General features: G+C 42.0%; 1 protein-coding gene across 1 annotated transcript in view; it reads right to left on the reverse strand.

The window, feature by feature from the left end:
- Positions 1-1,282: 1,282 nt before the first annotated feature.
- Positions 1,283-16,662, reverse strand: part of Mettl16 (methyltransferase 16, N6-methyladenosine) — a 47,522-nt gene continuing 32,142 nt past the window's right edge. The window contains exons 7-10 of the mRNA XM_038326329.1: positions 13,299-13,368; positions 11,731-11,820; positions 3,008-3,181; positions 1,283-2,882 (exon numbers count right to left, since the gene is read on the reverse strand). Of these exons, the coding sequence (XP_038182257.1) occupies positions 2,274-2,882; positions 3,008-3,181; positions 11,731-11,820; positions 13,299-13,368 (943 nt within the window). The 3' untranslated portion in view covers positions 1,283-2,273. The remainder of the gene's footprint in view (positions 2,883-3,007; positions 3,182-11,730; positions 11,821-13,298; positions 13,369-16,662) is intronic.

Consider the following 16,662-nt stretch of genomic DNA (forward strand, 5'->3'; position numbering starts at 1 on the left):
TCCTCGGCTCAACTAATCGATCATTTGTACCACATAAATCAGAGTTGTAATCCCAGCACTCAAGATAGAGATACTGGAGGAAAAGGACATTAAATTCATCCTCAATTACACACCAAGTCTGAGGCTACATAAGACCATGACTCAAAAACAACAACTATGGCTGGGGAGATGTCTCAATGGTTAAAAGCATGGATTATTCTTGCAGAGGACCCAAGTTTGGTTCCCAGCATCCAAATCTGGTAGCTCACAACTGCCTGTAACTTCAGCTCCAAGGGATCTGATCCCTCTGCAGGCAACTGCATTCACACACACATACCCTGACACAGACATAATTACTGGATGCAAGCAATGTAAGGCCTTAGATCCAATCTGGGTGCAGATTGTGCCCCTGAACATTGGTTTCTTCATGCTGTCAGATGAATGGGAGGATTAGATCAGTACTTCTCCTCAGTCTCTAATCACTATGTCACAGACAGATCCCCAGGGGTAGGGGATGGGAAGAACATGCTTCTAGGAGTCTTTGGAAGACCACGGCTATATTTTCTTTCCCAATTTTCAACCCCAATGCATTATTTGCATTTTCTTATATTTTTGCCAACAGCCTGATCCAGCTGCCATTAAGTTATGCCACAGCAACAGCTTTCTGATCTAATCATACCCACCTCTCAAAGTGGGGACTTAATTACTCAGCACCAGTCTTCATGGGTGCCAAGGAGCTCAGGCTCTATACCAGTCTGTCCATGTAGAACCCTAGGCTGCTTAGTCAAGAATCCAGCACAAAAGACAGTTTCTGAGACACGAAAAGAACAAAAATGAGACTGTTCCAGAAGTACCCGCAAAACCCCGGCACTCCCATTAGAAATGAGTTTCAGACACTGTTACCCTGGCCTTGGATAAGCAGATAAGCAGATAGAGAAAAGCCACTAAAAAAGTAGGATTTGACCAACAAATTAGCTGGCCACATAGAAGGCTCCACTTTACACCACACCAATATCTGTTTTTCTCTGGTGTTGAATATATAATCCAGGAGCAGTGGTGACTCAAGACTTTAATCCCAGCACTTGGGAGAGAGAGGCAGGCAGATCTCTTTGAGTTCAAGGCCAGCCTGGTCTACAAAGCAAGTTCCAGGACCTTCACAGATGTAGGTGAGTATTCTACCTACCGATCCACCCCACACCCTACCGCATACACAGAGGACCCCAGTTTCTTGTTTGTCACATCAACTGTTTACCCAACTCAAACACAACAAAATATTTCAATTCCAGGACTCAAACAGAATCAATAGTTTTCAATTCTGAAGTCTTGTATTAAAAACAAAACATATTCCATTTCACATGTCAATAAAAAGCAGCACATTACCAAAGAACAATACTGTCAGTGGGCTGGAGGAGGGGATAGGTACACTTTGATGTGCCTCAGCCACATCTCCGACTTTGCTTCCTCAATTCTGCTCTGAAATAGGCAATGTCAGAACCGCAGCAACTGAGCAATGCACTCTTCCCGTGTGTTCCCAGACTGGCCCTCTCTTGGCCTGACATCCTGGCCACCTATCAGCAGGCTACCTCCTTCCTGAGGGCTGGCTCAATCAACTCTAGGTACCTGAGAAAGCAGTGTCTTGAAGGCAACTCTGAGCACTCCCAGGCTCGGCTCTGCTGTATTGCCTCCACTGGAGAACACTGATACCCTCTTCACCAATCAACCCCACTGACAGGACGGACCCATTCCAGGCAGCACCAACTCAGACCAGAAGTCACAAACACCACCTCTGGCCTCAGGGAATCAGTTCAAGGCTGAGACAAACTGCTGGAGAAGGATCCAAGTTCCTCCTGAGTTTATCTGCTGCAGCAATAGCCGTTACTCCTCCTGAGCCACTGTACTATACATACAACTCTAGATCACTTTAAGAGGGGAAGGGTTAAAAATGGATTCATTTCTGCTTTCCTTTTTTCTTTTTATTTAGACAAGTGTCTTTCTCTATGGCATAGGCTGACCTTAAACTCAGAGCAGTCACCGGCCCCAGCCTTCAAGTACTGGGATAAGTGTACTAAATTTCTGCTTTGTAGCATGGTTCCACATGGCATCACTGAAAGACAAGTAGTGAAATTCCTGTGGCTTCCCTATAGGCTCCACTTCCAAAGTTATTTTATAGACTTTTCTGTACTCATGTTAGATATCAGGGACACAACCCAGGGTACCTTTTGCCCACTAAGCACATACGGTCATTGTACCATATCCTTAGCTTTACACAGATACTTTTCTAACCATAGAAGAAATTAAGAATTCACTACCCCAACAAGCCTCAACATTTGGTTACGTATGTAGGTACAAAGCTGATTCATCAAATCCCTGTTCTGGCCCTCAACCCAATGCATTTCAACTACGGCGCCATCTACTTCCTTCTTAATGTTGATTAGGCACTTAAACAGGTAACGTGCAGCTGCTCCATCCAGGCGGTCTGCCTTCTCAGAAGCCTCTCGGTCTTGGGCTCCATTGTTAGAGCCTTTACAACTTTCCATGGCCTCCACCCCTCCCCTTTCCTCACTCCTTTCATCCTCCATGGCTTCTAGAGTTTCCTCCTGGCAAAGTGACTCCTGGCTGAGGCAATGGCCACCAATAGTGGCAGACTCCCCTTCGGGTACAGCAAGCCCACACAAGGCACTCTCTTGGGAGCATGGAGCCACGTCCTGGCTACCACTCAGCTCTTTGGAAGTGGACTTTCTCTCCTCCAAGGCTAGGATAACGTCCTCGGGAGCTCGGGGAACCTCTCTCAGTTGTCTTACTCGCTCTCTTTTCTTCCGTCTTAAATGAATCCAAGAATTTTCTATGGCTGTCAGGAAAAGGCTAACTTCTTCTTTTCCACACGGAATTCGTTTATGGTGAACCTATGTGGAGGAAAAAGCAGAATTTTATAGGTAATCATCTGTCATTACTTCCCAAATTCCTTCAATTAAAAAAACCATAAAAGTCATTATGGATGAGCACTTCGTCAATATGCTTGGCTACACACCTTCAGATCAGTGAGAATTTTTTCTATCCATGTTGTCACAACCACTATGCCTTCTATTGTCTCAGAGCCCAAAGACGAGGCTTTGAGGGATAATTCTTTCATCACAGACTCCAACACCACAAATGTAATGGGTTTCCGTGGCTTTTCTAATTTTCTTCGTTTACTTGGAGGTGACTAAAAGAAAAAAGGAGAAAGTTATCCCAACAATTAAATACAGTGCATGACAATGGACACAAGTAGGGACAATTCCAGGGTTTCTGTTCCCAAGTACAGGGCATGAAACTAAGGCCTTTGTACGTGTTCTTTCCAATGTTGGAGACAGCTCTGGAGGAAGCTCCGCCTGTTTCTTCACTTTACAAAGCTATGTCATCATAGCTCAGAGTCATCATTAGCAGTGACATAATTGGGACTCAAACTCCAAATACAAATTCCTTCAAATCCCATCACCTTACTTTACTCCAGCCACCAGTACAGACATTCTCCAAGCACTAAATGCCTTTTCTATCTGTGGTACCCAAGCAAGCCCATAATGAATTGCACACAGACAGGGAGTGCCACCCCAGTTTGTAAAGTGTTTATCATACAAGCCTGAAGATGTGCACCCGATCCCAAGAATTCACATTAAAAAAAAAAAGAAAAAAGAAAAAGCCTGGTGGCACATTTGTAATCCCTTAATGGGGCAGCAAAGACAGGACTATCCCTGGGGCTCACTGGCTAGCCAACCTCACTCAACTGGTGAGCGACAGACCAATAAGAAGCCCTATATCAAAAAGCAAGGTGGACGGTTGCCCAAGAACGGTAGCCAAGGTAGTCTAGTCCTCCGGCCTCCACACTAAGAACTACTACTGCCACTGTTACTATTGCACAGAAAGGCTGATTAGAGATGTAGCTCAGTGGTAAAGTACAGGCCTAACATAAACTCATCAACTGATTGTTTGAGTTTAATTATACTATGTGGTCAGCAGTGCTGCAATGGTGGTACACACCTTTAATCCCTGCACCAGGGAGGCAAAGGAAGGCAGATTTCTGTGAACTTGAGGCCCAGCTAATCTACACACATCTAGTTTCAGGTCAGAAAGAGATACAAAGAGAGACCATAAACAAATGAAACACTAGCTGAGGCCTGAAATACAGCAGCTTACAAAATCACAGGCTAGGAGTGATCAGAGCCACTGAGAATCACATGGGTGGAAGAACTTGGGCCCAGACAGTGTAACTGCCTGTCAGCGGGGGATGAAGGATACCAGCACCAATGAGAACACTACACTTGAAACCAAGGGCCATGGGAATCCAATCATCACCAAACTCTCTACCAAGGACTTAGGGAGGTTACACTCCTCCACCCACTAGAGGGACTAAAGCTCCACTTAAAACACCAAGAGTTAACACTACAGTAAATTATTTCTTTAAAGTTAAAATTTTCTACATGGTACTCTTACAAAGTTACATTTAGCTGGGCAGTAGTGTTGCTAAATACAGGTCTTTAATGCTAGCACTTGAGAGGCGGAGGCAGTTGAATCTGAGTTTGAGGGCAGCCTGGTCTACAGAGTGAGTTCTAGGACAGTCAGGGCTACACAGAGAAACCCTTTCTTGAAAAACAAAAAAAAAAACGAAAACAAACAAGCAAAAAAACAAACAAACAAACAAAACAAAGAAATGTATAGTTAAACACGACCCTATAGGCCCCAGCACTAGGACACTTTTATATCTATCTTATTACAACTGCAATGATTTTGTTGTTGTTTCTGAAGCAGGATCTCATACAGCCAAGCTGGTCTCAAAATTCTCAAGGACGACATTGAATCCTCAATTCTCCTGCCTACCATATTAGACAGTACCAACAATTAAAGGGCCATGGCATATACGCTGCTAAAAAACTTGAAAAATTTTATGGTCACAGAGGCAACCACATTAGAAAGAGAATCTTATGAGTGGGAAAGTACAAAGAGACTGAGATGGAGCCAAACTGCTTTACTAATTTAAAAAAAGATTTACTCACTCTACTATTTAATATATAACTTTTTTCTTTTTTTAATAAAGATTTATTTATTTATTATGTATGCAGCGTTCTGCCTGCATATCTACGCACCAAAAGAGGGCACCAAATCTTATTATAGATGGCTATGAGCCACTATGTGGGTTCTGGAAATTGAACTCAGGACCTCTGGAAGTGCAGCCAATGCGCTTAACCTCTGGGTCATCTCTCCAGCCCCTTAATATATAACTTTCAGCAGAAAGAAATTATTCTATATCTACTCTAGAAATTTTGTATCTATATTCTGCATTTTATATCTGTAGAAATACTACTATTGTTATTTTTGTGAGGTGAGGGATGGAACTACGTGCATGCTAGGAAAGCATTCTATCACTGAGTTACATGCCCAGCGCACAGGTAGGACTTTTACCAGAATGGTGGCCTTAGGGGAACTTTAATGTTCCCAGAAGAGAGGCTATTGTGATGATTCCTAAACAAGATTCTTCATTAAAGACTGATCAGGGAGGAGGTATTGGTGGCAAGGCTTAGGAAAAGACAAGAGACTTGGTAAGCAGAATCAATACCCAAGTGATTAAAGCCTGGGCTAGAAAATCAGACTGGGGCTTGACTTTCTGCAGCCTCCAGGGCCTGGTATTGCTATTCTTACAACTGTTTCCTGGTTTAATGAAAAGGAGATAGTATGTGTATTCAAGTAACAGTGACAACTATGGGCAGTACATCAAAGCTTCCAAACCTATTAATGTTCTACTCTCAAGGCTGTGACTCAGTGTAAGTCCTAAGCTATTCCTTTAAACATTCAACAAATCCTTCCTCAGGACAGACTGTCAAGGAAACAAACAGGCAAATCTTGGTCCCTAAAGTCATGTCTGACCACATTAATCCCAAATATTTCCTTCTCTGAAATGCTTTTGTCCCTATCGTTCATCTCAGTACTTATGCATGCAAAAAATTTTTATTTTTTGAGACAGGGTTTCTCTGTGTAGCCTTAGCTGTCCTGGAACTAGCTCTGTAGACCGGGCTGGCCTCGAACTCACAGGGATCCGCCTACCTCTGTCTCCTGAGTACTGGGATTAAGGGTGTGCACTACCACCGCCCTTCCACAATTATTATATACATTGTTTCAGCTGTGTTTTGCTTTGCTACAAAACTAACACATAAGAATCTGAAGTTTCTGGTTTCTTTATTATTACCACAGCAAGGTTCATACTTTGTTTCTGTCAACCCTCTGACACACACTTATACAGACTCTGAGCTGTCTGGCTTGAAAATCTATGAAGGGGGATGCCAGGTTGACTCAGTGGGTTCTTGACAAGGTTGACACTATGAATTCAATCCGGGGATTCCTCAAAGTGCAAGGAGAAGACTGGTTCCGGCAAGTTTCCTCTGACTTCTTTACAAGTGTATGTGTGTGTGTGTGTGTGTGTGTTTGCGCACGTGCCCGCACGCCTATATGAGTTTATGTGCATGCAGATGCCTAGGAGGCCAGAGGGTATCAGATAATTTGAAACTGGAGTTCTAAGTTAGCTGTAAGCCACCTCATGTGGGTGCTAGGAACCAAATCTAAAATATTTTACTAAGAAAAAAAATCCAAACTGAACACAGTGATAAATGCCTTTAAATCCCAGCACTCAGGAGGCAAGGTCAGTCTATCAACATAGTGATGAGCTTCAGAGCAGCCAAGGCTACACAGTGAAACTCTGTCTATTTGGAAGGGATCTAGGGCTGGAAAGACAACTTACGAGTTAAAAGCAGGTACTACTCTTTCTAAGGACTGGAGTTCAATCCCCTACCTCAGGAAGCTCACAGCTGCCTATAATTTCAGTCCCTGGGTATCTAACCCCTCTGACCTTTATGGGTACATTACCTAATGTACACATAACCCCCATCATATGCATAATTAAAAATGTAAATCATAAAAAAACTATAGAGTACAGTCAGAAAACAGACAACATCCACAAATAGTTATTTTGACCCCTCCCTATCTAGCCCCGCAAAAGCCTCCTGTTAATAAGATGGACAGAAGGCTGGAGAGTGGCTCAGCAGTTAAGAGCACTGACTGCTCTTCCAAAGGTCCTGAGTTCAATTTCCAGCAACCACATGGTGGCTCATAACCATCTGTAATGAGATCTGGTGCCCTCTTCTGGCCTGAAGGCATACATACAGACAGAATACTGAGAATAATGTATACATAATAAATAATCTTTAAAAAAAAATAAGATGGACAGAAAAGTCCAGGATAAGAAAAATCTCTTGAAAAATGGGGATTACTTTTAAATATTTTTAATTTTATGTCTATATTTAGCCTGCATGTATGTATGTGCCTCCACATGCATGTCTTGTGCCCATGGAGCATGAAAGAAGGTATGGGATTCCCTGAAATTGGACTTCCAGGTGGTTTGTGAATGGACACATGGGTGCTGGGAACCAAACTCAGGTCCTCTAAGAGAGCAATAAGCAAGTGCAACCACTGAGCCATCTATCCGCCCTGTGAATTCTTTATGAACCAGGGTTCTTGAGCAATGCTCACATCTAGAGTACACTATTTACTACAGTTATGTGTTATAGAGATGAATACTTTGCATTGGCATCTCGGTCTATTGATACAAGTTTAAAGTCAATTTATTACACTGTAAATATGTATTTCTGCTCTTGTTTAAGGTATTATGTTTGTGCAGTTCATTTAAAAATGTAAAGTATAATTTAAAATTACAAATTAATAGATAATCCTTTATAATAGTCAAACTTATAGTCATGTTAGTTAGGTTTTCTAGATATAAAGAGATTTATTTCAGTTAGATAAATAATTTTCAACACTTCAAAGACCTATGGAATATGGCCTGGCATTTAAAATGTTTTAAGAATTTAGACTTTTCTCAACAATGAGACATGTCTGCTTTTGGCAGCACCAATTACTTCAGAGAGTTAATGGGCATTGAAGAAACTCGTTATGGAATTTGCCTTCACTGTGACAAGGCTAGCCATTTGGGCAAGAAACTGCTCTTGCCTTGATTGCTTGATGGCATGCTGTGTAAACTGGACATGCAGGACCTACAGAAAAATGACTGCTGAACATTCCAAAAGACAGGATGGTCCTTCAGGGTTCCTGCCAGACATTCTGCAGGATACAGAAGAAAATGACTGACAAACTGCCAAGATAGGCAAAACAGCCTTTCAAATTTCCTGCTTCATGAAAACGTGTGCTGGATACTATGGGCCTATAGGCTGAAGATGGATGCCCCAACATTACAGAAGAACTTTGGGTGACTGTCCAGGCAACGAGATGTCTCTGTCAATCCTAGAATTTTGGAAGTTGTTTACAATACACTTCTTATTTACTAAGGTAATATTATAACCTTCTGGGGTCTTTGAAGAGTTGAAGACAGACAGTTATAGTTTGCCTTAGTTATGATAAAAGGTAAATTAAATATGAAACTTTAGACTCACAAAGATAAAATAGGTGATAGTATATTTTCTTTAATTTTGCCAGATACAAAGAGACTAAATATTCTAACTGTAATTCTTGCTTGAACCTGTTTTGTTATATGTAATTTTACTATATTAAAGTTAAAGCCTTCAAAAAAAACGGGAGATTATGTGGGATGTCCTTCTGTATTTTACTGACTAAAAAATAAAACTGTTTCAGCCAATGGCTTAGCAGAGTAAAGCGAGGTAGGAAATCTAAACAGAGATATAAAAGAGGCAGTCAGAGAGACACCATGTAGCTGCCGAAGGAAAAGGACCCGGAATCTTTCCAATAAGCCACAGCTTGTGGCAATACATAGATTAATAGAAATGGGTTAATTTAGGATGTAAGAGCTAGCTAGAAATATTCGAGTTATTGGCCGAACAGTGTTGTAGATAATAAAGTTGAAGGTCTGGGTGGCTCGGAAACGTATGAGCAGTCTCCGCCTACAATGTGTCACCCTCTGCCCAACTCTTCAACCAGCTTCAACTTCCTGAAAGCAAAACAGACATGAAGACTTAGAGAACTGGGGAAAGGGGCTCTAAAAGTGATCTATCAGCATCCTGTGGAAAACTTACTACTTCCCCATGGCCTCATCAGTCAGAAACAATGGCACAAAAATTCTACTAACAGTAGATAAGTCTTTCTGTTGCTAAAATGAGTGCAGACAACAGTAGTGGGCTCCATGTAGGCACTAGAATTGCTTGAATTAGAATTTTCAGCATTCAGCACCAACAGAAACAAGTCAGTAAGCCTCACATAAGTGAAAACACAAGTTGCTATAGAAACTTGGACATCACAATAAATGGTAGGGTCGGGGTGGGAAGAAAGTCAATATTTCTGCTTAACCAGCTCTATTCAGTATCTTCCTCTCCTTGACTCAAACAGCATTCTCCGCCTGCCAGATTCCCACCAGGAGCAAGAGAGGAACGCCAGGTGAGCTGTCCAGAGAAATGGTGACTGAAGAGTCTGAGAAGGAAGGGGAATCAAGAGCAAGATCAATCCAAAATCCCCAGAGTAACCTGGCTCTACCCACAGGGAAAGCAGTCGCCAATCTAGGGCGTCAGTGCTAAGAAACTGCTGCTGGGTTACTACAAATCAGAAGCTGCCACCCTCTTCCCCACTTCTCCCCCAACACACACACCAGCAGTTTAAGTGCATTTAATGGAACACTGGGGAATGCATTATTAGCAGCTTAGGGATGACTGCAGTGGAGGGGGGAGGGGCACTCTGTAGCACAGGAGGAACTCAGTCCCTTAGATAGCATTTCTTGATGGCTAGAAACTATGCAGAGCTACAAGATACCCTGAAAAGGAAAGAGGGAGGCTCATAGATTCCTTTTCTAAGTAAGTTGATTTTGAAAGAAAAAATAAAACTAAACTGACTTTGCACAAAGATATTGTTCTTTAACATTAGTATCTGTGATGACTCTTTCATCCAAGAGGGCAAAGGAAAATGTCTCTGGGTTGTTGGGAGTGTCAGACCCCATTATCAGTTCTTCCCAGTTGTGTCAAAAAATGTGGGCAGCAGGTTAAGAAGACACTCTTGGAAGCAGGTGCTGTTCCCATTTCCAACAGCTGTTTGTGCCTGCACAGGGATAGCTAAGGGCACTGCTAATGATTTCAACCATCTGCTGTGTAGGTCCTAGTAGTCTAGAAAACAACAGGATAATATTTGGAGGAGGGAGCTATGGAAAGCAAAGGCATCTTTTAACAAGTGATCAAATTAAACACTAACCCCTGGGTACCCTACTGCACAGTCCCAAAGCCAGTCTAGGCAGAAAGGACACTCTACAGGAGCAATTTCAATCCTGCAGTACATCTAGTTGTGGAGGAAGAATTGGCTCAGCTTCAAAACTGACCCTTGTTTTTTCAAAAACAAGGCAACATCTGCAAATCATTCCTTAGTGCTCCCACACACATCTATCTACCTCTCTGTCTATAGCAACAAAGACTCAAAGACAGCAACACTGAATAGAGCTCTGGAGACCCAAAATGAATGCCCAAGTCCTTGGAAGAGGCAGCCCCAGAACAAGCCTGTTATATGGGTACAGAGACCTGCAGGAGTCAGTACTAGCCTCCTCACACACCACAAGAATAAAGAGCTGGGCAGTCGAGCAAAGATTAGAAAGTGTGTCTCCAATCAACAAGCAGACCACTCTTGCAGGGAGATTTGTGAACAAACACAGGCCATTCTATCAGTACTTCCCAGGGGCACTCAGAAAACCAGTCAGCTTGTTGTTGTGTGTGTGTGTGTGTGTGTGTGAGAGAGAGAGAGAGAGAGAGAGAGAGAGAGAGAGACAGACAGACAGACAGACAGACAGACACAGAGAGACAGAGAAAGACACACACAGAAAGAGACAGAGAGAGAGAGACCGAGAGAAAGACAGAGAGCGAGAGAGAGAGAGAGAGAGAGAGAGAGAGAGAGAGAGAGAGAGAGAGAGAGAGAGAGAGAGAGAGCACTAGCACACACCTCACTATATAGCCCAAAACTCTTCAATGTTCTGCCTTAGCCTCCTGAGTGCTGGGATTATTGTTGTGTGCCACCATTTCTCGCCTCAGAAACCTTTCTTTGTAAATACAATAGTACAAAGAACAGAAAGATTTGGAAACAAATGGTAAGATGTGTGTGTGTACTACTACTAATAATAGAGCACTCTTAACCACCGACCACATTCACAGCTCTTTTGAGGCAATCTCCTTGGTACTATTTCAGACTGGCCTCAAACTCAGAATTCTATTGCCTCTGCGCTCCAAGTTCTGGGACTGGCACATGCTACCCATACCCATTTACTAGTGGTAATTATAAAAGACAAGCCAGAGCTTTTTCCTGAGATCAGCAAAATCCTTAGGTATTAAACTCAAAAAAGATATAGCCAGGGAGCTAGGAGTAAAACTTGGGGTACAACATTTGCCTACAATGACTGAGACACAGAACAGGAGGAAGACAATGATCGCGACCACAATGGCGGCTCCAGCAGCTGAAGAAAGCACAGTGGCCAGGCGGACAGACAGACTGAAGAGCGACCACCAGTAGGTACAATGGCCAGGTGTTCCTACAGACTGTGCTGCCTACACTTCTAACTTCTAAAAGATGCTAGGATGGGCTCTTGTTCATAAACATTTTCCACTTTGCCATAAACATTTGGAAAAATGGAAATTCTCCAAACTGAAAACAGGACAGTACAGATTTAGTTCATTTATGTTCTGTGAAAGCTTATCCCGTGCTAAGCATCTGGAGAAGCCAAATCAAGTCTTTACTTACCGGTACTGTGACATCATCATAAAAACTCCAAGCTAAGGCCCATCTCATTGTCCGGCCTTGACAGAACTCAGTGAAGGTAACTTTACGAACCTGAAACAAGTAAAAACAAAATCTCCCATGAAGTTTTATTTGTTTTGAGAGGGGATCTGAGATCCTGATCCCCCTCAACCACTGCAGTCCACCATGCCCACCTTCACACTGAAGTCTTTCTAGGAGTGCTCCTGGCTGCTGACTCCTATTGAGGTTTTTGTTTTGTTTTGCTTTTGTTAGTTAACAATCAGTATTTTCTTTGTTTGGTGGGTTTGGTTTTTCAAGACAGGGTTTTTCTGTGTAGCTTTGGAACCTGTCCTGAAACTAGCTCTGTAGACCAGGTTGGCCTTGAACTCACAGATATCCCCCTGCCTCTGCCTCCTGGGTGCTGGGATAAAGGTGTGCACGGCCACCACCCAGCCAAACAATATTTAAAAAATAAATAAATAAAAATAAAAGGTATATACAGTTGTCTGATAATCAGAAAATTATCTATATATAGAATTTTTATCTCTCATAAAATATTAGAATTTATAGATGTCTCATGAGTTAAATAACAAATACCTCAAACAGTTCTCTGAAGTCACTATAAAATGGTTTAAATAGTTTTTATTTCTTTAACATAGGACTTGGCTACCTGGGCCAAAGTGGCCTCCAACTTGCAATCCTCTTGCTTCTACCTCCCGGAGGATGGAATTACAGATGTGGACAGCCCTGGCAGTGCTGAGGTTGAATGCAGGGCCTCAGGCATGCCAGACAAGCACTCACCGCACCTAAGGCTGTGTTTACTTCTGTTTTGAAACAGGGTCTCACTAGGTAGCCCTGGCTTACCTTGAACTTGTTATGAAGACCAGGCTGGCTTCAAACTCAAACTACCTGCTTCTGCCTCCTAAGTGTGGGAATTTAAAGGCATGTACCACATTCAGTCTTTGTTTACTTCTTTAAGTACAAGAGCCAACCAAAAAGTATGGCCATAAGCAGCTGGCCATGTATCAGATTTCAATAAAGAAAAAAGAACTACTTTGTAGGTTTTTTTGTTTTGTTTTGTTTTTTCCAAGACAGAGTTTCTCTGTGTACCTTTGGAGTCTGTCCTGGAACGCTATAGACCAGGCTAGCCTCGAACTCACAGAGATCCACCTTTCTCTGCCTCCCAAATGCTAGGATTAAAGGTATGCACCACCACCACTCGGTCTACTTTGTAGTTTTTAATATCTATAACAAGAAATATTTGACTGGAGATGGCTCAGCAATTAAGAGCAATTCTCACTCTTGCAAAAGACCCAGCGTGGTTCCCAGAATCCACATGTTGAATTACAACCATTCATAACTCCAGAAAAGGATCTGACTTCTCCTGACCTTTGTGGGCACCCATACATCTGCAGACAAAACATTAATACATACAACATAAATACATGTTTTTTTTTTAAAAAAAAAAAAAAAAACTTAAAAATCACAATTAGCTTTATGGTATAAAGACAGCTGCCCTACTCAGACTACACCCTAAGAAGACACACCTGAATGGCAATGACAAAGCTTACCCCTTGGATTCTGAGCTCTTCCTTCAGAGGAGCCAGACTGCATTTCTTCCCCAGCATACAGCTATACCACCTTGGAAAAACATGAGACAAATGAAGAGTGATTATAAGCATTGCTCATGAAAACATAAGCAAACAAATATTAAGTTACAAGTAACAATAACAAAGCTACACAAATTAAGCAAATACTGAATCACATAATGGAAAAAAGAAGCCCAAGACAACCTCAAAAATAATCTGGGCTGACAAAGCGGTTCAGAAAATGAAGGCTTGAGTTCAATAACTAGATCCCATGGAAGCTGTTCTCTGTGATACCCTCTCGATGGTATCACATAAACATGCACAAGTAATTTTTAAAAAATTTAATAAAAAAATCTGCTAGGCAGTGGTGACACATGCCTTTAATCCCAGCACTCAGGAGGCAGATGCAGGAAGATGTCTGTGAGTTCAAGAACAGCCTGGCTTACATAATAAGTTCCAGACCAGTCAGATCTACATAGTGAGACTTAGTGATTAAAAAAGAAAAAAAGAGAGAAAAAAGGTAAGTAAATAAATAAATAAATCACTTAGTTTTCTAGTGCTTAAAATTGTACAAATTTGGAAAGAGATCAAAGAGGACAAGCCCCATCTATCATACACAGAATGTGAAGGCCACTTAGTTTTAGAACAGGCATTAGCCAACAGCAAAAAGGTAGGGCCTGCAAAGATGGTTTTAGAGTACTTGCTGGTCTTACAGGGGACTCAGGTTCCGTTTCCGAGCTCAAATGGTAGCTCATAACACCCCTAACTCCCATTCCAAGGGATCTGACTTTCTCTTCTGGCCTCCACAGGAGTTGTACAAACATGGTGTACATACATACAAACAAGAAAATATTCAAAACAAAAATAAATCTTTGAAAACTAACAACAAAAAAGGCATATAAATACCCTCAGCACTACACTTTTAAAAACAAACAAACAAAAACCCACATAGAATCATCAGGAGGTGGTGGCTCACACCTTTAATTCTAGCACTTGGGAGGCAGATCTCTGTGAGTTCAAGAACAGTATGGTATACAGAGTGAGTTCCATGACAGGCTTCAAAGACACATAGGGAAACCCTGTCTTGGAAAAATTGTCAGGATCCTGCCTGAACTTGTGCTGTGAACTGCTCTATGCCAGGCAGAGGTGGCGCACGCCTTTAATCTGGAAGGCAGAGACAGATGGATCTGAGTCCGAGGTCAGCCTGGTCAACAGAGTGAGTTCCAGGATGGTCAGGGTTACATAGGGAACTGCTCTGAAGGAATGAAAAGAAAATGAGGTGAACTGGTTGAAGGGTAAAAGTGATCTAAGTCATTTCTTCTGATTATTCTAAATAACTTGAGACGAAAAAAGAGATATCGGATTGTTGTCAGTCAATCAAAGATTAGTTAGCATGGGAACTGCCTTCTAATGTTGAAATTCTTGAAATTGTCTAAAAAAATGAAAGAAAAATGAACGAACTGCAGGAAGCGAGTCCTACAGATGTCACTGTATACTGCACTAAGTGTCTCCCCAGCTTCAGGACACGCGAGAGTCAAAAAGATGAAGCAGTTAGAATCTGCAAAGCAAATTAAGAAAAAAGTAAAACTCAAAAAGAATTAGGATTAGATTGTTTGGTTTCTTTTCCAGAAAAAAAAAAAAATTTTAAAAAAAGGGACAAATTACCAGGCTTGAAAGATTTAACATCACAGAACCTACAGACAGAAAAGGGGGCACAGAAAGGAGAGAGGGATGGGGGAACTGGGTGGAGAGAGAGAGAGAGACTGAGACTTTCTCTAGGTTCAAGCTAGTCTCCAACTTTCTGTGTAGCCTAGGCTGACCCTGAACTTCTGACCTTCCTGCCTCCAGCCCCCACCTCACTCCCAGTGTTAGGATTACAAGTATGTACCACCATGCTGAGTCTATTCAGTGCTGTGGGCCGAGGACTGAACCCAGAGATTCATGCATGCATTCTACCAATTTACCCACATCCCTAGCCCCAAGAAAAAATTACTTACAAACAACTCTTACTATAGAACCTCACCACTAGATGAAACAAATTCCTTGAAACACACAACATATTATACTTACTCCAGAAGTATGAACTCAAATGGTTCTTGTATTAAATTATCAATTAAAGAAACCAAATTCACCCAGGCAGTAGTGAGTAGTGGTGCATGCCTTTAGTCCCAGCAAAAGGGAGGCAGAGGCAGGTGAATATGAGTTTGAAGCCAGCTGGGTCTATAAAGTGAGTTCCAGGACAGTCAGAGCTACAAAGAGAAACCCTATCTTCTTGAAGGGGGGGGGGGGGGGGAGGGGAGAAAGAAGAGAAGAGGGGGGGGGGGGGGGGGGGGGAGGAAGAGGAGGAGGAAGAAGAAGAAGAGGAAGAGGAAGAAGAAGAAGAAGAAGAAGAAGAAGAAGAAGAAGAAGAAGAAGAAGGATGAAAAGGAGGAGAAGGAGGAGAAGGAGGAGGAGGAGGGACCAAATTCATACTAAAACTTTCTGACCAAAGTACTTATTGCTAAGTACATTTAAAAAGGTACAGGTTGAGTATGGTAATGCAAACCTATAACCCCAGCACTCAGGAATGGGAGCATCAGAGTCAAGATAGTCTCAAACCCATAGTTGAACTATATGACAATGTATCAAAAAAGGGGAATGTGAGAAGTTCTTGCCTAGCATGCACAAAGCCCTGGATAAAAGAGTGTATAGCTTTGGGAGGTAGAAGTAGAAGGATCAGAAATCAAAAGTAACCCTCCACTAAACAGTGATTTCAAAGGTTGGCCTGATTCATGAAAACTGTCTCAAAGGCAAATAAAACCACCCCATCTTGTTTCTAGCTTCCTATGTTCACGTGCCTAAGCACTAAATGCTGTCTGTGATCTCAAGAGATACCCTGTGACAACTAATCAAAATGCAAGTAGAACAAAAAGGAACAAAGGAAGATCAGTTACCCAAGAGACCTTGAACCCATTACAGCATTTTAATCATGAAAGTGGTGCTCTATTCATTACAGCATTTCAAAATCCCTCAGAGATGCTACATTTCAAGAAAAATTATTTTGAAATCATTTTTGGCCTGTAAGAATTACAAGATTAATAAAAACGACTCTCCTATACCCTTCACCTCGATCTCCCAATTAACAAGTTACCCATGTGTTTGGTTCTGCATGCTTTCTAAACTATTTGGGAGGTAGCTATGAAACATTTCTGAAACCTAATATCTTGCCATATTACAAACAAGAATTACAAACAAGAATCTTCATTTTAGCTGGGCAGTGGTGGTGCACATCTTTAATCCCAGTATTCGAGAGGCAGAGGCAGGTGAATGTCTGTGAATTTGAGAACAGCCTAGTCTACAGAGCAAG

Source organism: Arvicola amphibius, chromosome 4 (genome assembly GCF_903992535.2).
Source record: "Arvicola amphibius chromosome 4, mArvAmp1.2, whole genome shotgun sequence".
Classification (NCBI taxonomy): Eukaryota; Metazoa; Chordata; class Mammalia; order Rodentia; family Cricetidae; genus Arvicola; species Arvicola amphibius.